The sequence below is a fragment of the Melospiza georgiana genome, chromosome 15 (genome assembly GCF_028018845.1).
Source record: "Melospiza georgiana isolate bMelGeo1 chromosome 15, bMelGeo1.pri, whole genome shotgun sequence".
Classification (NCBI taxonomy): domain Eukaryota; kingdom Metazoa; phylum Chordata; class Aves; order Passeriformes; family Passerellidae; genus Melospiza; species Melospiza georgiana.
The window spans coordinates 4,785,301-4,808,440 of record NC_080444.1 but is presented as its reverse complement, the minus strand read 5'-3'; the positions used below and the strand labels follow the sequence as shown (position 1 = coordinate 4,808,440).

Here is a 23,140-nt window from a genome sequence, read left to right as displayed (position 1 = left end):
TCATCTGGCACATCTGTCTTGAAGGGTTGCCAGGCCTTACCTCTGAATGCATGTTTTACTCAGGAGTGATTATGTGCAAAAGATAAATAGAAAACAGTTTTGGTTTTAGCTGAAAATAAATTGATGCTAAGGATTTGCAAAACATCCTCTTCCCTAAATTAAAGTAGTCCCTTTGGAGACATCTCTATACTCCCATTTTCAGTAAGTTGGGCTTTTATTTTTCCTGATCTCTTTATCTCTCTGCTCCTTTCCTCCCTCCACCCTCCCACACAACTCCTTTATTTTCTGCTCTCCACCATTTCCCAACCTATTTTCTTTAGCATATTTGAAAGCAAGAAATTAGCTGGAAATCTCAAAGAGCTGTAAGATTTTCTGTTCTACACCAGCAAAGAGCTTTGAGCCTGACTTTGTTCAAATGCTCCCCATCCCTCCCATTGCCCTTCCAAATTTCTCTGTGCCAAAAATCTCACCAGGAGGAGCCCTGGGCTCTCTGTCCATGGTGGTCTTCCCCATTCCTTGGCTTTATTTTAGAATTCCTCCCAAAGCAAGGCTGTCAATGAGTGATCTGGAGGGGGAAACATCTCCCCAGCTGTGAGCAGGAGCCCAGCACTTTATAAAAGAGGATGGTGCAGTATTGTTGCATGATAAAGGGCTGGATTTGAGGAGTCTGGATCATTTATGTGCCCTTGCACATGCAGACATGGAACCACATTGCTGGTGTAACCTGTGACTGTGAGAGAGGCCACAACCTTGGCATATGCATCTCTTTACATTTACAATTTATGCACATTTACAATTTTTTTAAAATATGCTGGGAACAGAAAATGGTATATCTTCTGCATAAAAATGAAAAGTAACTGAAAAGCTGTTATATGCTCTATATAGCTCTGATCAGAGGGGAAAAGATGACTGCAGATTTGTGGTTGACAGCCTTCAGAAAAGGTTCAACAGAGTGTGAAAATTGACATTTAGCAAATAGCAATTCAGCCTTCATTTTTAGTGGAGCTGCTTGAAATAAATGGCAGGTTTTAAACAAAATGTTTGTTATATTGGATGCTGCTTGTCTCATTACTGCAGTTAATTAAAAGGGGGGACAATAAGTCAAAGCCAGAGTCAATAAGTTTGTTAATAAAGATTTAATTTGGTGGAATCATTATAAATTGACTGTACAATGAATGGATATGCCACGGGAATGTGAGTGTCTGCAGGTCCATGAATGGGTTTTCAGAAATACCCATTAGGTTGTAGCCAATTTGTCATGCTAAATAAGCTCTTCAAATCCACTTAGGCAAGTGTGTACATGTTTCCAAAGGGTATCACCACTGAGTAGATGATGCACAAAGACACACCTTTTTAAATTTTTTTTTCAGCAGTTTTTTTTAATTCTGCCATTCCAAATCCTTTTTAGCTTTGTTATCTCTGTATTTCTCATTGTAAGTGATTTACTATTAATGCCAGTCTTTTTAGAAGGAATAGAATAAATCAGCAGAGAGGAGAAAGAGTAAATCATCACTGCAGTGAGTGCTGGAGGCTGAACCTGAGCAATACCATGTGAGATTTTAATCCACCTGACCCTTTTGCTTTATTGCTGACCAAACAGCAGGTGGAAACCCCATGGGCAGACAAACTTCAAAAGTGATTTTAAAATGAAAATCCAGATCGGCATCTCTTCCTCGAGCAGTTCTGATGCAGGAGACTGCATGCAAAGGCCGATGCTCATGAGTGCAAGATTTGCATAGTGCTGCACCCCTGCCAGTAATCCTCTCATTGGAGTGTGGGTTATCACAGGAAAGCAATTTCTCTGGCAGGGATGGCGTGCTGGTCTGCCCTGCAGGATTTTTCAACACTCTGAAAAACAGGAGAATAAGATAAAGCATTTGCATCATGCTGCCTTCTTTCAGAGGAAAGCAGAAGAGCAGATCATGAAAGTGGCAGAGATTGGGCCCAGTTTCATCCAGCTGCTCACTGCACGTGACAGCCACCCCAAATCTGAGCACTATGTACTGTGTAATTCACAAATACAAATCGTTCATCCAGCATATTTTACCTCACTCAAGTAGCCATATTTTCATGGTGTTTTATCATTTTAGCCTAACTCAGATGGTTTTGTCCTCCTGCCACCATCCAGCAGCCTGTATAAACTTCAGGAAAAAGCTGATTGAAGCCTGAATTGTTCCCTCTGGTTCAGCATCACTATCCCTGTGCCAGTGGCTCAGGGTTGCTGTGAAATGTGGCCCTGCAACCTCCTCTGTGATGTGTTCATCTCCTCTGTGTCCCTGGGGCAGCACTTGGTGAGACACTGGGTAGCAAAGTGTCAGTGGCCCCAAGGAAGAGCCACAACATTTGATTTCTGTTTCTTTTTCTCCCCCCTGGCACGGTGACAGTGCATCAAGCTAATACCCAATCTTAGCAGCTTCTTCTGCAATGCTGCTTGAAAGGGTTCCTTCCAATTTATGCCTTTTAATTAAAAGCTTTCAACCTGTAATTAGAAACTTACACCAGCCCAACCTTTGTTTCTTAAAAAATGCATTTGTGGTTTAGGCAATTATGGTAACATGAAAAGTAATTATTTCTCTCCGTGTGTGAAATGAGCCTGGTCGTTAGTGCAGCCAACAGGAGGAGGAATTTATTTTCTTTCCATTTGTTTTAATTTATTGCAAGAAGTTACATAATAAGCAAAATAAATGGGTGGTTTAGGTAGTGGATGAGGATGTGTAGCTCTGGTTTGGGAGGCTGTGGGCAGTGGGATCAGAAGCACAGTCATACTGCAATGCCAAACCCCCTGGTTACCCCACACAGATCAGACAGGAAGAAATTTCCAGACTGTTATTTGAGCAGTTTTGATCTGGCCTGTGTAAATGTTCAAGGAGCTGTGGTCAGGTATTTGTAATAAAAATAATTATTGGCTCTTAGGTGCCAGCCAGTGGCATCAGCAGCGTTGTGCTTTGGTCAGAGCTCAGCTTTCTTGTGATAATGTCATTTTCTGTCTCAGTTCTGGCTGTTCCCACCACTCAGCACATGGATGGCTCTGGCTGTCCCAGCTTGTCAGTGAAGGCTGGAAGCTGGACCAGCCCAGGTGAGGAGAGGGATGTTGCAGTCATCTCTACACTTAAAATCAGAATAATTATTTTTACATCTCTGAATCCCTTCTCTGTCTGCTTAAACACATCATCTTTTTAAACCACATCTGTATTTACCACACATCATGTTCAACTATCTCCCAATTTCTATGATAATTTCCCTCCTTGATTTATAAGCAACAGAATTTTTTAATTATCCAGATGATTTTAATTTTCTCAACCATACCTCCACTTCATTGAACATTAATCTTGCACTTTTTTTCTTAGACAGTCTCTGCCCTTCACCACTTCTCCAGTTCATAATGAAACTAGATCTCAGTAGTATTACACAGTCATTTTTCTCCCTAGATTAATTTGATATCATCTGCTTGATCTCAGGTTTTGTCTTCTAAATACTATATTTGGCTTCTGCTAAGCTAATCCAGAAATTACTTTAAATGTAAAACAAAAACCAAAACTACCCTAAGACATTTAAGACAACTTTACATAATTATCTTGCCTTCAGCAATTCCTGTGCTGTAGCATGGAAGGCAATCACAAGGAATTTACAGTTGTATTTTGACTGCTCCATGTTTTCCTAGTTTTGCTGCTTTTTAGTGCTCTCAATCAGCCTCAGCTAGTGCAAAGTGTACTGGAAGACTGCAGCAGGGGATTTGCAGTGTGGTGGGAGGAACCATATGTTCAAACCTCTCCTCTTGCTGAGGAATGGCATTTTTTTGGAGGGAGAAGGAAAGCTGGTTCTCACCTGCTTGATGCTGCAAGACAATACCCTCCCTACAAACTCCTCATTTGTCTGGATCTTCTCAAATCTTCTTTTAATTTAGCTGAGCATCTCCCTGATGCTGGTTTTTCCCTCCTTTGTGATGGTTTCACTGCTTTAGTTAGCTCTTTTCACAGAGTTGTGGTCTCTGAAGAGATAATAATAAGATATGTCCATTACATGGTCAGAAGAATATTGTTTTAGCATCAGCTCTCTTCAGGAAAAGTTCACTAAACACAGGACCCATAACTCAAACTGGGTGAAAAATACATAAACTGGTCCATTGGGCTCTGAGATGAAGTTACCAAAACCAGCAGCAGATTTATTACAGTGCTGGTGATGAAGCATTCCTCGAAGCTGTAAGAGCTTTATTTAAAAAAAGAAGAAAGAAAAGTTGTAAACACAAGGTTTCCTCTCCAAGGAAACAGTGAAGCTTACAAAGTTGGAACAAGGGTAATTTTCAACTCCTTTTTATCTTTCTCTTGACTCAGCTTTGTACAGAATCTCTTCAGCATCTGTGTTGCCCAAACACAGATGAGAAAATTTGTTGCACCCCCTGCCATTTGCACCAGACTTGTCTCAAACTCAATTAGAAAACTGTAATTTCCAATAAAGCATCATTAGACCTCTGCACTTGTCAGGTCTCTGACAGATTTAGGTGGGTTTTGCTTGGGAATTACCTGTGGTTTGTGGAGATAGATAAAATAATTTTCATTTACTGTTCAGTGTATTACATTATAAATTGCATAAGGTTTTGGACCCGAAGCCATAACAATCTCTTTCACATTATAGCTGCACTGGAATTGTCACTCATTAGATTTGCAGCATAAACACTGGAAACTGTGGTGATGCACACTGTCAGACTAACCAGTATTTACAGTGATAGGCAGGATTTACAATTGGATGACATGATAATAATATATCCTTGTTTACTTCTCTAATTAATGTTTCTAAAGAAAATACCCTGGAAACGTTCCATAAGCAAGATTTATTTCTGTTGATTGAGACTGTAATCAGATGTCCCTATTCAAACAGTAATTGGTGTGCTTCATTAGCATGTAATTGAAAACAAGATTTATGTCAATGCTAGGCAATAAATAACAGGGATACATATTTTCTTATTAGTGATGATCTCTTCTGTAAGCTCTCAGAGTGCTTGCTGCTTTTGTATTGTGCACTTAGGTCATATTTTGTCAAAATCATGGTGTCTCAGGAAAAGACATTGTGCATTTAAAATTCTTTGGATTTTAACCTCTGGTCTGATGTACCAAGGCCAGCTCCCTTTTTTTATCTTTTCTGCTTTATATTAGACTCACTGATCTTGCCATTTTTCAGCCTATGTTTTTGCCATGAAATGACAATACCAGTGGGAAGGAATTCTAGCGATAAAGGGGAGAGCCCAGGGCAGAGACAAAACTTTGCTTGAACTTATTTTCAGTTGAGGTTTTCGCCAGGTTAGTCAAGGCTCAACCTGTTGTTCCTCCTTCTAAACATTTTTCTGTTCCAATACAAGTAAAGACAATTTAAAATAATAATAAAAAAACCACTTCTAGGCATTCTAAAAATAGAAACTAAGCATGGCTTCTTTGCAATTCAGTAAAACTTAATTAACTTCCTGTTAATAGGGAGACAAGCATTGTGTTTTGTTTTAGGAGTTGACATATATGAGATAACACACAAATAATGAAGTCAGAAGTGTAAGTCACTGGGAATGGGTGATCCCATTGATTTCATTGAAACAAGGGAGTTAAAATTGAAAACAAATTTCAGCTGAATAAGCTGGTTCATTACCAGCAAATTGATGGAGCTCCATGTTTACTTGCTGAAATAATTTACCAGTTGTATGAGATAGAAGCAGGCACGGCGCTAACATTGGCTAATTTTATGCTCAACGTGAATCTTATGGCTGGTCAGATGGATACCATAAAAAATAATTAGAGTCATTAGAGGTAATGGGCTACAGCTGCAGTAATACATGCTCTATTCTCAGTCCAGAGGTTTCTGAGCAAAATTAAATTAGCTCCTGTTACCACACTGCTGCATCATATGTTCCTCACCTCCTGTGCATGAACCTCTCTTCCTATTTCCATACTGCAAGCAGCATTTGTGTCCCACACAGAAAAAGCCCCTTGTGGGCACAAGGAATTCTGAAGCTTGAGGCCATTCCTAGTTAAAAAGGAAAAAAAAAAGAAAAAATGAGAATAAGAAAGAAATGAGAACAATTATAAAGTGGCAGCAGAAGGTCCTCAGCTCACAGGAGCTCCTTTCCCATGTTGAGGATCATCCCTCTCCTCTGCTGTGGCCTTTGGTGCAAGGCACAGATTGCAAATCATGTTTGCATCAGTGCTGGACCTCGGCAAATTTCCCCCCTGAACTATTTACATTAAAATTAACTTTTTAACAGAGTTATGCCCACTGTATTGGAAGCACATCAGCAGCCTCCAACTTCAGGTGATACTGCCTGCACATCTTGACTACCTTCCTTTTTTCCCAGAATTCAAAAGGCTGTTCATAAGAGTAAGGAAAATGCTGCATTGTCCTGGAGGGGGTGAGGGGAGGGACAAGAAGGAAATAGATGCCGTGGTGCTGAGGTGATTAATGTGACTGTTTATGGTGAAGGAAATGAAAACTAAAAATCTAGGTAATTAATGATCTTTCCAAGTGAATGCCTTTCTCTGGAACCACAACACAAACTCATGGGCTGATTTCCTTTAAATTACTCCTAAAGTTCCCAAAGCAAAGCAGGGATGACACTGAATTATTTTTTCCCCATGTGGGTTTTCAGGAGCACAGAATTCCCATTGATTTCTAGGGGTTCACAGTGAGGTGCCCACATGCCATCACCTCTCTTTAAAACAGGAGGTGCTTTGGTGTAGGATGGAGTAGAAGGGCTTTAGAGGCACATTTGGCACTGTCCATTCAGGGTGGTGAGCTGGAGCTGAGTGTGCTCAGGGGGAGGAACAGGACTAACACTGTTTTTGATGAAGATACAAGGCCAGCAGAGCAGCTTGAGCAGGATCAGTTATCCACGTGCCAGACATTTATCCCTGGCCATGGTGACTTCCCTGGCCTCAGTTATTGCAGTATATAAAGGCTTCACAACTGCTAATATATTTATCTTCCCATCCTCCCCATGGAGTTGGGAAGTGCTGTTACCTCTGTTGCAGAACTAAGAACTGAGATTAAGGGTCAGATTTGTTATGGCATTTAGGTGCTCAATGGGATTTTCAAAAGTAGCTAACACCCGTTGTAATAAGTGGAACTTGGGAACTTGGATAGTTCTGAAAATCCTGTTACTTGTGTCTTTTTTTAAAAAAAAATTTTGGACTTATATGAAACCTTGGGATCCAGAGGAATAGCTCCCAAGTTGTGGGGAGTCACCCATACAGGAGAATGTCTCTTCATCCACCTCCCAGGAGACTGCAGGTGGGACAAGCAATTTCATGGCAGTGGCTTATCTCGGTGCTGAATTCAGCAAGCTGTAACTGTGCACAGCATTGCATTTACCCTTCTTGCCCAGCTCTGGGAGAGAGGTCAAAATCCAGCCCGCAAATACTTGAGCAAAAATAAGCAGCACCCATGGTCAATAAAAAGGGCTTATGTGCCAATTGCTGGGATGGAAAATTCAAGAGCAGGAGCAAATAATGAAACAATCTATATTCATGCAGCCACCTTTCCAGCCTACTGCTCTAAGTACAGGCTTACACCTCACCAGGAGATGGGAATCCCACTAAAAGCTCTGGAGTATCACACTGGAAAACAAATGTTGATTTTGAATGAATTATCTGTTCATCTCTAAATCATTCTCTTTCATTATTAGTCTCCAAATTGGTTCTGCTCTGCAAGGCAGAATTAGGTTTAAAAGCAGAGCGTCTCTTAAACGCCTGCTTCAAATGAAAGTGTTCAGTAAACATTGCTCAAACCCCCAGAGCATAAACTCCTCAGCTGCTTTCTCTGGCTTTGCATAGATTTTGCAGCTCCTGGTTTATGGTCAGGTGGCTCAGGAATTCATTCAGGATATCAGAAAATAATCGAATGAAATCCCTTACAAACATATGCCCCTTAAATACCAAGGAAACAATTTTTAAGAACTTCCTGTCCTCCTTTACAGTAGCATAAACTGGTACAAGAGTCCCAAAAAGATGGATTTACAGCAATATGGAAATTGGAGGAGAGAGAAGAGTCAGGCTCCAAACCACAGCACAAGCACAAAGCCATGTGGGCTGCAGACCAAAGGTGTTCATGATTGAAAGAGCTGCACTTTGCTGTCCTGGTATTTTCAAACATTTCTGTAGTTTTAAGGTTCTAAACAGGTCCCTGGGCTTTAAAGTATTTTCAGCGTTAAAGGGTTGGGTTTGGTTGAATCCGTGTGAATCAGGACTGCAGCTGTCTGAGGCTGTGGGATGGGGTCAGTGAGGAGGGTGATGGAGCAGCAGCAGAGCCCTGGCTGTTGTGGTGTCCTTGTCCCACGTCACACCATGGGCTGTTCAGAGGGTCCTTTGTGCCTCCATGAGGAAAGAAGCTCTGCATGGATTAGAATGCATCCAAAAACGACATGGTTTTCAACAGTGTTTGCAAGATGCTGTTACTCCACTTCTTCATGTGGAGGAGGGAGAATAACTCCATCACTTTGTTCCATGTGAAAGAGAATAAAACTTTGGGCAGTGTTGTCTAGGACACTCCAGATCACTGGTGGTTTATTCAAAGCTTGAATTTCAGGTCAGATGGCTGTTCAGGGGACCTGTGTGCACAGGGAAAGATGTGCAAGAAGCTCCTCTATTGATCCTCCCCCTTCTTCCACAGCTTTCCCAGCTCTCCTCTCTCCAGTGAAGGCCTGGGACAGGGAGGCTGCTCCTGCACAGAGGCTGCTGCAAAGGAGTGTGTTTGCACTGTGCTGTCTGAGCACTGTTTTGTACCTAGGAGATTTATTTCTCAGTGGATAGAAGAGCTAAAAGATTAACAGATGAACAAATAAATTGAGACAGCCAGGACATCAAAGAAATTGGAGAGTCACTGAGATGCTGGAGAGCTGGAGAGTCACCAGGCCGTGTACTTAGGAATTATTTTATCCTCAGATTACCTCAGCTGTCTTGGGGTTTGGACACATCCTCTGGAATTGGACACATCCTCTGGTGAATTTAGCTCCATGATTTAAGATGTAACTGGCCCAAGCTCTCTGCTGCTCCTCATGAGGATCCTGCCTGTGGAGCAGAAGGGATGTGTGCCAGACCCTGCAGCACAGATCCTGGGGCTTAGGGCAAGCAGAGGGTGCTTTGTTTTTTAGAGCAAACACCAGCCTGTGAGGTACACCAATGGTGAGAGTGTGCTGAATCCCTGGGCAGAAATCTCCAGGGAAAACATGGGTCAGACAGCTTTTTGTCCTCCATGCAAGCTGCAATTCAGTCAGGAAAAAAAAGTTATTTACAGCAGCCTTAACCTTAGGTTCTTCACACAGAAACCAGTTGAGGCATGATAACAGTGGAAGGAATCAGAAGAAGTTTACATAAAATGTAGCTTCTCTGCAGAAAACAAAAGGCAGCTCAGAAGGGTTGTGCAGAGGCTGCTAACCATGAGACCACACTCATTCCTTAGGCTGCATATGCCTCAGTTGCTCCCTGAAATTTAGAATTAGTTAAGTCAGCCAGGAAATTATAGATAAGTTTGGGGTCTTGAGGGAAAGGTGTTCAAAAATCAGCAATATGAAGACACTGAAAAGAGGGAAAGTCGTAACTTGAAAAGTGCCACACAGAGGGAGCTGTGCCTGTGCTTTATTGAGCTGTTGGCTGCAATAAATACAGCTGAATTCCCTCAGTCCCCCATAATGCTGTCTCAGTACCAGCAGGAGTCCATTCAAGAGCACACTTACATGCACAAATGATTATATATATATGGAAAGCAGAGAAAGAGCTGATGCAGGCAAACCCTGAGAGCTGCCATGGGGAGCTGGGGGTGGTGCTGGGCTGCCCCTGCCCAGCTTTGGTCAGTGCTGCCCAGCCCCAAATGGCAAAGCAGAGCAGGTCCTGCTCCAGCCCTCCCTCCTGCCTCACCTGAGGACACCACAACCTGGATCTTGGGACCCTGCAGTAAATAAATGAGGATGAAATCCACTGAGAGGATATTCCCAAAGAGGGAGAGTTGTTTTTTAATAACCATTTGCAATACAGAGAGTCATAAGAGACTGTATTGTAAATAAGAAAGAGACAAGTATAATAGAAGAACTGAAAATGGATGATGAACAAGGAAGACTGAACTTTGTGCTTCTGCACTTTACAGCATTAACCTTGAAGTTAAAGGGCTGTAACAGGGCTGTGTTAAAGGGCTGTCAGAGGCCTCTGCATTGTATCCACATTTAGGAGGGGCTGAAGCTCTGCAGAACACATGGTCACGCCTGGTGTGATGTGAGCCTAGGACTGGAGACCACAAATTTTGGGGTCTTCAGCCTGATTGCTTTCATTTATTTCCTTGTATCTTTAAACCCTTCCAAACCTCACGTTGTAGGAAGTCAGGAGAACTAATTCATTCCTGTTTGAACAGGGGTGTGAGGAAGAGAAACACTTGCACCCTCTGTGCAGGTGCTCAGCTTTGCTGGTATCCCATTAGCACTGATTAGTGAGAAAGCAGAACCAGAAACAGGAGCCAGCTGACCTTGGGGATGGCTTCATTGCCCCTTTTCTCTTGGCCCAGCATAGCAAAGCTGGCATGGAATGTGAGCAGATCAGATTTGTGGTGTGTTTTACCATGCATGAACCTTTTCCTCTGGAAGCAGGTGAGAACCTGCACATCAGCAGGGTCTGAGGTGCAGCACAACAGCCTGAGCAGGAGCATGGAGCCCATGGGCTGTGTGAGCACTGTGTGTTGCAGGGTGGTGCAGCACAGCCTGAGCAGGATCCCTCAGGCTGTGTCCCCTGTGTGTTGCAGCTGGGGCAGCACAGGGATCTGATCAGGAGCTGTTTTCCCCCATGTGTTGTAGCACAGGGATCTGATCAGGATCTGTTTTTCCCCCATGTGTTGCAGCACAGGGATCTGATCAGGATGTTTTCCCCCCCCTGTGTTGCAAGCTGGGGCAGGGTGGTGCAGCACAGGGATGTAATCAGGATCTGTTTCTCCCCCCTGTGTTGCAGCACAGGGATGTGATCGGGATGTTTTCCCCTTGTGTTGCAGGGTGGTGCAGCACAGGGATCTGATCAGGATGTTTTCCCCTGTGTGTTGCAGGGTGGTGCAGCACAGGTGCAGCACAGGGATGTGATCAGGATGTTTTTCCCCCCCTGTGTTGCAGCACAGGGATGTGATCAGGATCTCTTTTCCCCCTGTGTTGCAGGGTGGTGCAGCACAGGTGCAGCACAGGGATGTGATCAGGAGCTGTTTTCCCCCTGTGTTGCAGCACAGGGATGTGATCAGGATCTGTTTTCCCTGTGTTGCAGGCTGGGGCAGGGTGTTGTAGCACAGGGATGTGATCAGGGTCTCTTTTCCCCCTGTGTTGCAGCACAGGGATGTGATCAGGATCTGTTTCCCCCCCCCATGTGTTGCAGCACAGGGATGTGATCAGGATGTTTTTCCCCCCCGTGTTGCAGCACAGGGATGTGATCAGGATGTTTTCCCCCCCTGTGTTGCAGGCTGGAGTCGCCCACGCGCGCGCTGGTGATGGAGGCTCCCAAGGGCATCGAGATCAACGCCGAGGCCGGCAGCCTGAAGGCCACGTGCAGGACAGAGCTCAGGCTGGAATCCAAAGATGGAGAGGTGAGTGCAAAGCCGAGCCAAGGGTCCCCTGCAGAGCTGTGTGCCACCAGGCTGCTGTGTGTGCACGCCTGGGCACAGGGGGCTCTCCTGACCTCATTCCTGCTCACCCTGACTGAACACATCCCATGCAAATCAGGCTCACTCCGTGGCAAAGGCTGATTCATTATTTTTAAAGTGCATGGATAATAGCATCTGTTGTTCCAGCAGATTTATGCAGCTGTGAAATGCACACCGCTCCTAAATTCTTTGTTTCCTTGTCACTTGAAAACAAGATTTACTTGGCCAGCATAATTAAATCTTTTATCATATATTATTCTATAAGAAGAGCTTAATTCACTGGTATTGATCTGAAAAGCTTTTGTGGCTGATGTTTCATTCTGGAACGAAAGGGAACATTAGGAGACACAGGTTGTTGCACTGGAGAGACTTCCAAAGGGGAAGAGAGAACAATTAAAGCTGATAACATGGAGCAAAAGTAAAGTCGGTGTTGAGTTAAGCCTCTTCTGGTGTCACAAAATCATGTGGGCACATGGATTTGATGTTTTCTCATCCCCTCCTCCTGCCACAGTGATGGAAGACACCAAAGGATGAGGCTGAGGAGCTCAGTGGAGAAACCACTGAGATCCTTGTCGGGAGGAGCTGCCCATGGAACACAAACCTCCAGGCAAGAGGGCTCTCACATAAAATTTACCTATCTTAGTGTCAGGGCTAAAAAACAGAAAGACTTTTTAATTGTAGTTTCTGTTATTTCTAAATATTTGCATTTTAAGACAGTCCAAACCTAGACCATGGGTGCTAAGGAAAAGCCTCTGAAAAATACCAGAAAAAAAAAACTCAATACACTGAGATAGAAATCCAAAGCATTTCACAACTTCAAGCAGTTGCTGCCAATACTCAGATGCTTTTAAATGCATAAATTGACTTCTGTCTTTCAGGACATGAGATGGGTGGATACTAAACTGGGAGATTCTTACTGTCATTGCTGATATTCTCAGTCACCCTGTATTACTATGGGGTTCAGGTTATTTTACTGTATTCTGGCTGATGCCAGAGCACTCCCCTGCAGCTGCCACATGTCTGAGAGCTGCCACATGTTGTTTGCCTTATGTTGTTTTGTAAGGAGGGATTTAGGACTGTTAGAGCATTTGAGTTATTTTTAATGTACACAAAAGTGTTACACATATGCATAAAATATACATAAAATATGCATAAAATATACATAAAATATACATAAAATATACATAAAAGTCAGTGCTGGGAGCCTGCAAGTGTAACTGGCAATGGGATCACAGTGACAGAGATCCTGGTGGAGGAGCAGGGTGGATGGGTGAGTGTGAACCATCCAGGATCTCCATCTGACAGTGGGGTGCCTCTGCTTGGGTCCATCCAGACCTGGGATTGGATTCTGGTGGTGTCCCAGGAAGCCAAAAGCCAAGAAAACACAGTGGGAACATCAGCAGAAACAGACTGGAGGTCGTGGTAAAGGCAGATAATGTGCCCACCCAGATTTGTATCAGACTTTCCCATCTTAAAACACTTCCCTACCCAGTTTTTGCAGCAGCTGAGCCGTCTGGAGGAAGCTTCTTTAAACACAGAAATCACAAATAACAGCTCTTTCTTTAAATCAGAAATAACAGCTCCCCGCTAATTCTCTCTCTCTCTTTTTTTTTTTTTTTTCCCCTCTCTCTCTCCGCATTTGACTCCAGATAACGTTGAATTCTGCAAAAATCAAACTACCTAACTTGCCTCAAGGATCTTCCTCTTCTGCAGGGTCCAGGCAAAAAATCTACGAGCTCTGTGTGTGTCCCAATGGGCGGCTGTTCCTGTCACAGGCAGGCAGCAGCTCCACCTGCCAGATAAACACGAGCGTCTGCCTTTGAGGGACACTGTGCACAGGGGCATCACAGGCAGCACAAAAGCCAGTTCTGGTCTCACAGATCCAGCTGCCAACTATTTTTACTAGAACACAGAAAGCCTATCAAAGACTTTTTTTGTGTGTGCGCGCGCGTGTGTGTGAATATATATATATAAAAAATATATATAAGATATATATATATATATCCTCTGTGTAAAATGATGTTTCAGTACAAGGAATCCCAGGGTGACCCTGTTACATTTGTGTAGCATTTCTCTTTCCCACACCGAAATTTTCTGGTACAATCTGCTGAATTGGATCTGATGCTCCCCTGGACCCTTCTGTATTAAGACAGTGCAATGATCACCCCTCGTTTTTGATCATGTTCTCAGAGCAATGGGATTGCTGGCTGGGCAAGACCCTGGAACCAATGCAGAGCCACCACCATCCAAAGGGAAGAGAAGCATCTCTGATTATTTTTGTGCCATTAAATCAGTGGCATGAAAAAGGAATAGTTCTAAAAGCAACAAAACAGCCAGATGTGCTGTGCTGATCACCTACAGTGATCCAAGATACCTGGGGTTAAATTACTCTTTAATTATTACCTGAAGCATGGCTCCCTGTTGGGAGAGATGGATGCACTTGGCCAGCAGGAACGTCCAAACCTTCTTGCTGAAATAATAAATGTGATTTTCTGAAGGGTTTCAACACTTGCCTGTGCATGGCCAAGGATGCTTTTTGCTATTCAGGTGTGACGCATCAGGTCCAACATTAACCTAAAATCATCTCTGTGCTGGCAAAACTGGTGTTGTACTTAGTTGTTGGAAGGAACAAAATTGTGAAAGTTGGAATAAGTAGAAAAAAATTGAACCTCTTTTGCTAACAGATGTCCTGGATCACCCTACAAACTCCCCATTGACACCTTCAATTTTGAACACATTTGCTGTGAAGGTGTGAAGATTTAAGATTTGGACATTGCCTAAATACCTGTAGAAACAGAGAAAATTAACTAGAAACTGAGAAAATCATAAAATTAAGTGAATAATGTAGATGCTACACCAGAATTTTTGTCATCTTTCTTTTCAAGATCTACAGTCCAAGATCACTTAGATTGGGTGGAAACTGCAATTATCAGAGATGCTGACAATGAAAGACTTTTTTTAAGGATTTATAAAGATCGTGACAAAGCCACATTATTGAAAGGAAGGGCTTTGGATGCTGGTTCCTCTAGAATTTGAGTCCCCAAAACTCTGTGGTTGAATCTTATCATGGTTGCATTTTTTCCTTATTTTAAAGTCTGGGAGTCACGGGCAGGATAAAACACAAAAATCTGATCTGGTAATATTACTTCCACTTTTAAAGGTTTGGAAAATAATGATAAGAGCCCAGATTATTGAAATCTGACCCATAATTTCATCCACATGTATGTAAAAAATCTTTAAAAAAAAGCAAATATACCAATTAAGGCAAAAGTTTCCAAGTGACAACAAATCTCACGAGGACAGCAAGGTTTCTGAGCCACTGAGATGCTTTTGAAATATTACCTCATGTGCAAATAAGACAGATCTGTGCCCATCCCTAGTGATATCTAACCAAAGCTGGTATTCTTCAAGTGATTTTCAAGATAAAACACAGCTGACAGAAATCTTTAGAAATAATTTAGCCAATTCCCTTTTCTTACAGCTTTTCATGTATTTTCTTGTGGTCTCGAGAGTACCAGGGTTTGATTTTTTTTTTTTTATTTTTTATTTTTTAATTAACAATTCTGGCTTAATCCAAAACTGATTGGACTCAGAGAAGATTTCTATGGAGTTTAGATTGGATGTGTTGCTGCCCAACAAAGCAGCACTCCCAAAAACATTTATTCCTGAAAGAGGATTGAATTCTTTCCTTTTATTTCAATAATGCTTTCTGATAAATTAACGAATTCAAACTATTTGTTAATGAATGATTCCTGTAATTATTATGTCTTGAGTCAACATTTGAATGCAAAGGGTCACCCAGGGTAACAATTGTATTGGGACACAGGATGTACCATCTCTGTTCAAAGAGGGGAATTGTGCCTATGCCTTAAGTCAATGCACTCAGCAAGGAGAAGCACATCATATTTATCTTGTTATTAAATCTAGTTTATTTGGGGGGAGGGACAGGAGGGTGTCTTGGGAACTGGTTGTGCAACTTAAAACAGATATTGATGAAATACATTAAGACTGTAGGGGCACCTAGAATGTTACAGACTTTTTTTTTTTCTTACCATGTTAAATATAGCAAAATACTGTGTATGTTACCTCTGGGGCCATGGCTGAAGTCCCACTCATAGTCCTACATTTACTGTAGATTTTGTTTTTCCTTGTTTCATTGAATACTGATCACAAACCTCATAGCAAGCATGGCCCAATCCATAACCAAATCCTGTGTGAGCAGTTTGAAGACACGTGCTGCAGGAAGAGTTCCTGTCTGTGAATCAGATTAACTTCCCAGCCCTGGGAGTGCTCAGGGGGGTGAGGAAGGCAGGGCTGAGCCCACCAGGGGTGCCCCATCCTGATTTCTGTGCTCTGCTCCAGACACAGCAGTGGCTCAGTCCTCATCCCCGTGCCACCCTCTGGCTGCTCCCAATTTCCATCCCAACAAATTAATTTCGAGTAGCTGCTTTTCCCAGCTGGGCTCTTGGATGAGGTTATCACCTTCTCATGTCACAGCAGCCATGAAACTGCTAAGGACATTAATATCTTGGTGTGAAATTCTGCTGGGGAGCTGCTAGGAAATGACCTTAACATCTGAGCCATCACTGCAGATGCAGAAGCATCTGAGGTGAACAAAAGGTACCTTAATTATGTCTACTGAAAGAAATTCTTGTTTCAATATATTTTAACCATGTTTCCATCTTAAAAAGCATAAAACTATGTGTTGTGTTGAAATGTGAGGAATTGTTTCTAGAAAGAATGAACCCCTGTAGGGACTTTTAGATAATTTGAACACCACCTGAGTTTTAAGGCAGGGGTTTGGGTGGTGCTGCCTGAGCTGGTCAGCAAGTGGCAAACATAAACACAGGCTGGGCAGAGAATGGGTCAGGAATGTTCCTGAGGAGAAAGACTTGGGTTGTTGATTGAGGAGAAGCTCAACGTGACCTGAAGTGCACTCACAGCCCAAAAAGCCAGTCCTGTCCTGGGCTGCATCAAAAGCAGTCGAGGGAGGGGATTCTGAGCCCATGTGAGACCCCACTGCAGTCCTGTGTGCAGCTCTGGGGGTCCCAGCATCAGCAGGATGGGGACACGCTGGGGACCACAAAGGTGCTCTGAGGGCAGGAGCCCCTCTGGGAGTGCTGGGGCTGCTCACCTGGAGAAGAGAAGGCTCCAGGGACACCTCAGAGCCCCTCCAGGGCCTAAAGGGGCTCCAGGAGAGCTGGAGAGAGACTTTTTACAAGGGCAGGGAGTAGCAGCCATGGAAGAATTGCTTCAAACTGACAGCAAGCAGGGTTGGGTTAAAGATTAGGAAGAAAATCTTTGCTGTGAGGGTGGCGAGGCCCTGGCACAGGCTGCCCAGAGAAGCTGTGGATGCCCCATCCCTGGCAGGGGCTTGTTGGAGTCTGGTCTAGTGGAAGGTGTCCCTGCCTATGGCAAAGGGCTGGAACAGGATGATTTAAGGTCCCTTTAATCCCAAACCATTCTAGGATTCAAGGAAAGCAGAGCAAACAGGACTGTGTCTCAGATCCCATGGGAAAAATCAGGCATTTTGTTTAAAAAGCTGCCCGCTGACACTTCCAGCCATCTCACACTCCACAGCTTGTTGTGAAGGGACTCTCCTGTTGGACAAGGCAAGTGCAGGAGAGTCCCTTCTCCTCCTGCCTTGCCCAGAAATCCCTCACAGTAGCTGTGTGGGCTGCTTTTCCCTGAATCCATTAAATCCAGAGCTTCCCTGACTGGAATTTCATTCACGTGCTCTGCCTACCACTGATGAAATGCCAGAGACAAACAAGGGGTTGTGTGTTTCTTTGTGAATTGGGCCTGAAGTTCAGTTCAGTGGAGCATTTGCTATGTGGGAGGTGGGGTTGATCTCAAATGGAGTTTAGTTTGTGTCTGCTGAGCTCAGTGGGAGATGGTGATGAGTCCGTGGCCTGAGCTGGGAGCTGAGGGCAGTGGGAGCACTGAACCAGAGCCTGCACTGCAGCTGTGAGCACCAAAACCCCACCAAATGTTCACCAAGGGGCTGTGCCACCGTGTCAGTGCAGCTGGGGCAGCCATGCAGGGTCATAAATGCATTTTATGTGTGCTGGCTCTTTGTAGGGCTGCAGGACTCATCCAGTTTGCTGTCAATGTGACACTTTAGGAAGGGGTCAGAGAATGACAGTCAGTGCTCATCTGTGACAGGAACCTTATCCATATGTAGTGTGTGAGCCTCCTGTCGTACCTGGTTCTCCTAAAGCAAAAAGATTTGCCATTAGCAAAAGCAGAGGTCCTGATATTGGCTGCACACCCATTCTCCACGTTTCTTTGTGGGGTTTGTTGGTTTGTTTGGGTTTTTTATTCATTTTGAAGCACATTGCCCCATAGTTAAACAGTACAAAGAAATGTTAACAGTAAAGGAAGTCATCAAAAGGGGAAGCCAGTAACTATTACAATATTTATAAAGCCTCTTCTAAGTATTCATTTTTAGAAGACTGAGTATGTGCAGGAGTGATTTGTGTTTGGTTACCTCAGTCATGTGATGTCTAAAAGCTGTGTTTTGGAAGGGTTGTGGGTTTTTTTTCTTCTCTTATGATAAATATCACGTTGCACAAACAAACTTTGAAGGCATAAGCCTAAAAATACAGTCTGCAGTATATGGTATAGCAAAATGATGGCTAAATAAAAACCCCTCCCTAGAAACTCCCCCAAGGTTAAAGAGAGATTCCTGTGGATTTTGGGAAGGCTAGCTCACATCACAACCTAGTGAAAATTCATTTTGTTGTCATAAGATGCTCACACATGCACACAAATACACACACACACACTCTCATATAGACTTGTTTACAACAAAAGCCAATTTTCTTTGTTTTTTTCTTATGGCTTTAAGTTTCACATTGCAAAACAGAGTGAGACAAAGACCAAAGACTTCAAGAAGTTCATCCCTCTCTGGTTGCCCTCATGCCTGAAATGCATTAACTTTAATGGTGCTTTTTCTGAACTGGGTAGGAGAAATGCAGGTGTATCATAAGGCTGCATTTGAGAGAATAAAGTGGCAGGAAGGCTCTAACTTGGTTAGCAGGGAGAGGAGGAGATAATGTGAAAAATCTTGAAATGTGTGCAGAGGGCAAGGTTACCTGAAATCTGAAATGTGGAGAAATAGCCCAGAAAGCTTAAAGACAGAATCCTGGGCTGGAAGTATAAATAAACTGAGCAAATGGTGCCAGCTGTTCACCTGAGCATTAGCAGGGCAGGAGCTCCAGTGGCTGCTTTGTGGAGAAGAGTAACTGCTGCAATGATTTCATTTTAGAAGTACCTACAGTAAAAAAAAAAAAGGAAGAAAAAAAGAAAAAAGGAAAAAAGTTAGAGGCTGTGCTCTTTTTTATGGCTGACATTTTAAATTCTGAAATGTCATCATCCAGAATTCACCCCAGCAAGCACAGGGCGTGTTCCTGCCAAGCTTTGCCAAGCACTGCTTTGGTGCTTTTGGAATGTGAAAATATCAGCCTTTTTATTGCCCTGGCTGCTCAGGAACGTGATCCTGGCAACTGCTCCCTTTTTCCCATTTTAACCTTTTTTTTTCCTCAGCTCTGAAATTCCTGTGTGATGTTTTGGTAGCTGGTATCCTGCTCCCAAATCCAGCAGCCCCCAAAACCCAAATCCTGCGTGTAGCAGTGGCATGACCATAAAACTGGGGACTTCCAGGTAAATTCTGCCTGGCAGTTGCTGTGTGTTCACAGCTGATGTAGCCAAGTTTATGGCTGTGAGTGGAGCAGGGTTAAACACTGACGTGGTGCTGAGGTTATTCAAGCAAGAGTGGAGTGAATTAAACAAGGCAGGTAGGAGGGAAGGGGAAGAAATGGGGAGAGACATCACCCTAATCACAGTAATGCAGTCAACGTCTCTGTCCCTTTGCACTATTATACTTTAAATTAATAACATCCATTTTACTAAATATGGTGGCAATTATGCTTGATCTTTTCATGGAGCTCAGTGGAATTACTGTCACTGAAACCACTTAGAGCTCGGGCTCTTCAAGATTGCTGGGGTGTTGTTTCCATCCACAATAACCACAGTGGCTTGGGGCTTGGATGGAAATTACAGTGAATAGCTTGTATTTAGAAAGCTTTTAAGTCTGCTGTGGTTGAGAGGCCCCTGGTTATGCACATCCAGCCCTGAGGCTTTATCATTTCAGCCTCTCTTGTCCTGCCACTTGAATTGTATTGTGCCCTTGTGAAAAGCGACGCACGGTATAAAGAACACAGCAAAAGATGGATATTTAAAGCTGCAGGATTTTTATCTGAAACGAAGAAGGAAATACAATCAGAGTGCCCCACTGAGATTTTCCATCCAAATCACTTTAAACTAGAGGTGCAAGTCCCTTAAAAAATTAATTTGCTACAAGTGTCATTCCTGCAGCAAAGTTAGCACCGGTGTCTCTCCCAGGACATGTCTCACCTTCCTGCAGCTGGAAGCCCTGTGGTGGCTGGGATTTTGTGCTACCAAATGGAGTGATGAAGTCAGGTTTCCTTTGAGGCAGCTGATCTCCATGGATTGGGCTTTTGTTAGCTTTTAGCAGGGATTAAAGAACTGGAGGGGTAAATCCACTGTGAAATGATATGTAATTGTATGTTTGCCTCATTTAGTTGGTTGAAGCTTTCCACCAGGAAGGGAAAATATCAGGAGAAATTTCTGTGAAAATGTTACATTTACATTGTGCCACCAAATGCTTCAGATAAAAACATGCAGCTTTAGCTAAACAGACTTCTGAGATTAAAAAGGGCTCTTTGGAACCTCTCATGGGGCCCTACCCAAATGGAAAGTTTTACCATTTCCAGCATATTTGTCGTTATAGGAACAGGCCCATTGCAAAGCACAAGTCATGTGCATCTTTGCATATAACGGGAATTTTAAATTGCATTGTTCTCTTACATTTTTCCCCCATTCAAAGGCTTAACCACTGATAGGAGATAGAGCCCTCTGAAACCTTTCCTGCTAAATGCATTTTCTCTTCCTAAAGCAATGTATGTCCTTTGGTCTCTTAAAAATTTCCTCATAATGGAGTCCTTGAAACATCTTGAGGCAGGCTCACACTGGAGAGCAAGAGAGCAATTATTTGTGGGTGGTGCCATTTCTGCTGAAGCTTGGATTGTAGCTGAAATCAATGTTTCTGTTAGAGCTTCTCCCACACTCCCTTAGCTGCAGAGCCCACCAGCTCCACACCAGGGCTGGATCTCTCCAGGGTGGCTCCCTTAGAGCAGGGAGTGACCTCCCACACCAAGCACAGCCTGATGGTTTTGTCTTCAGCTGGGTCCTTCCCTGGCCCTGTGCACTCTCTGATGGATAATGGAGACATTTTGGCAGTTTTAGTGGTTCTGCAGATGGTACAGATGATGTGTACCTGCATCCTGAGTGGATAAATGATGCTGTTCATTTTTGGGTGCTGTTCTCACAAGCCTTTGGCCACCTTGAGAGCAGCAGCTCCTGAGGGCAGGCGCTGCTGGAGGAATTCACTGTCTCATCCCTTTTTGTGGGTTATCAGAGCGAGTGAAGATGAGCAAATCCTGCAGAGTCAGTGTGGCAGAAACCTCAGAAAGGGCAGATCTGAGCCGTCAGTGTCCCCTGTGTGTGTCAGAGAAGGGCTGAGGGGACACCATCCACACCTGGATTCCTGCCTAGGCCAGAGCTTTCCCTGAGCCTCTGTGCTGCTTTGGGAGCAGGGGAGGGACTGACCTGCTGGATCTGGATTTTCCTTGTGGCTTTGTTTATTTTTTCCCACCCCGTATTTGAATTTGTTTCCCTGCGAGCAAATGCCAATAGAGCTGTCAATATTCACCCAAAAATGCTCCATACTTGTAGAGCCAACAGCAAAACATTGAGTGAGAGACAAAGGACACCTTGTTCATCTGCAGCAGCAGCATAAAAGGCATGACCCCTGTGCTACAGCAGTTTTCATCTGTGATGGGAAAACACCTTGTCTGACCTCTACTCTGAAAACCACCAATGACCTTGGTCGTGTAAACAGGACAAAATGAATTTAAAGTCTTATCACAGTTCTCATGACGAAATTCAGATTTGTTTGGCTTTTTTTTTCTTTTTAATTTATGTATGTGTGTGGTTGTGTGGGAAAATATAAAGCTTTTTTGTATCAAATAACATCAATCCTTGCACACTCTATGCAAAATTTTGTAAGCATTGCAATAATGCTATGAATTACACAAGGAACTATTTTAACTTTATTACACTTTCTGTATAAAAAAAAAGTTTGTATTTAAATGATTTCAACTGCAATCTTGTAAAATATATTAATAAAATAATGATTGTTAAGAAGGAAAGAGATGTTGGGGTTTTTTTGTTGATAACTGTAGTGATGTTTCACAGGAGCAAAATATGGATGTATTTGTGCCAAAAATGCTGTAGAAGGTGGAATGAGAATTTCTGTGAATTGCTGTGGGAAGAAAACCTGTAATCAACAAAACAAAGGGTTTTTGTCTTTGGGGAAAGTTGAGTCTTTCTTATAATTGTAGATTTTCTCAACCTTTCTGATGAAGAGAATCTTGTGCTCCAAACCAGCAGGAGCTCAGGGTTTTCCAAGAGTGAGCGGAGCTGGGTGCAGGAACATCCAGGAACAAATCCCCACCTGCACACAGTGGAGGGAGCAGGAACTCCAGTCTGCCTGGGAAAAAATAAAAATAAAAAAATAAAAAAAATTAGGAAAAAAAAATCAAAACAAAGAAAAACACCACCAAAAAACTAAACTCCAAAACCAGCAGCCTCTGGAGCAAGTCACAGAAAGCCTCTTGGAAACCTCTGGCTGCTTTAATGATCCATCAGTTTTATTTTAATTGGCCAACTAATCAGCTGCTCATTGGTGACTCTGCACATGCCAGGCAATCACTTCTGAGGGCATTTTGCAGGAGCTGGGTTTTAAATATGAATTTGTTCACCCTGGATTTTGTCAGTAAATGAGAGCATTGATTGAGGCTCATTATCTGAACAAACTGCAGGATGTCAGTCCGGGTGGAAAGTTGTTTGTGCCTTCCAAACCCCTCAGAGAGACAAAGCCCAGTCCCACTGGGACACAGCCAGGATCCAGGCTGGAGGAACATTTGTTTCCCAGTTTGCAGGGGCTGCTGTTTACCAGGCTCCACACAAATTCCCTCAGTTCTGCTGGGTGGGCACACACAGACTTCTGGTCCCTCACTGGGTCTTGGACTGTTTGTCCTTTAAAAAATATTAAAAAAAGAGAAAAGGCATCTTTCAGCTGAACTCCAGCTGCAGATGTTGGCCTGAATGTGGAATTTCCAGCGAAGGGACAATGAAATAATTCATGAATTAACCCCCAGCAAGAAGGACATTGGCAGGAGGTTTCCAGCCCTGGGAATCCCTCAGCCCCTGCCTCTCTTGGGGTAGAGTTCAGCAGCTCAGCAGAGCAGCAGCATGTTTGCAATGCCCCATGCTGGAAATGATGGGTAGAACTCAACAGCAGCAGCATCTCCACCATTTTTTAAGTCTGGGAAGCCAAAACCAGGATTTGGCTTCCAAA

The 23,140-nt window shown here is 43.3% G+C and overlaps 1 protein-coding gene across 3 annotated transcripts in view; it reads left to right on the top strand.

The window, feature by feature from the left end:
* Positions 1 to 21,929, top strand: part of SGCD (sarcoglycan delta) — a 306,084-nt gene extending 284,155 nt beyond the window's left edge. For all 3 annotated transcript variants that reach the window (XM_058034848.1, XM_058034847.1, XM_058034849.1), the window contains 2 exons: positions 11,454 to 11,577; positions 13,284 to 21,929. In XM_058034848.1, coding sequence (XP_057890831.1) covers positions 11,454 to 11,577; positions 13,284 to 13,457 — 298 coding nt within the window. In that variant the 3' untranslated portion in view covers positions 13,458 to 21,929. The remainder of the gene's footprint in view (positions 1 to 11,453; positions 11,578 to 13,283) is intronic.
* Positions 21,930 to 23,140: the final 1,211 nt, after the last annotated feature.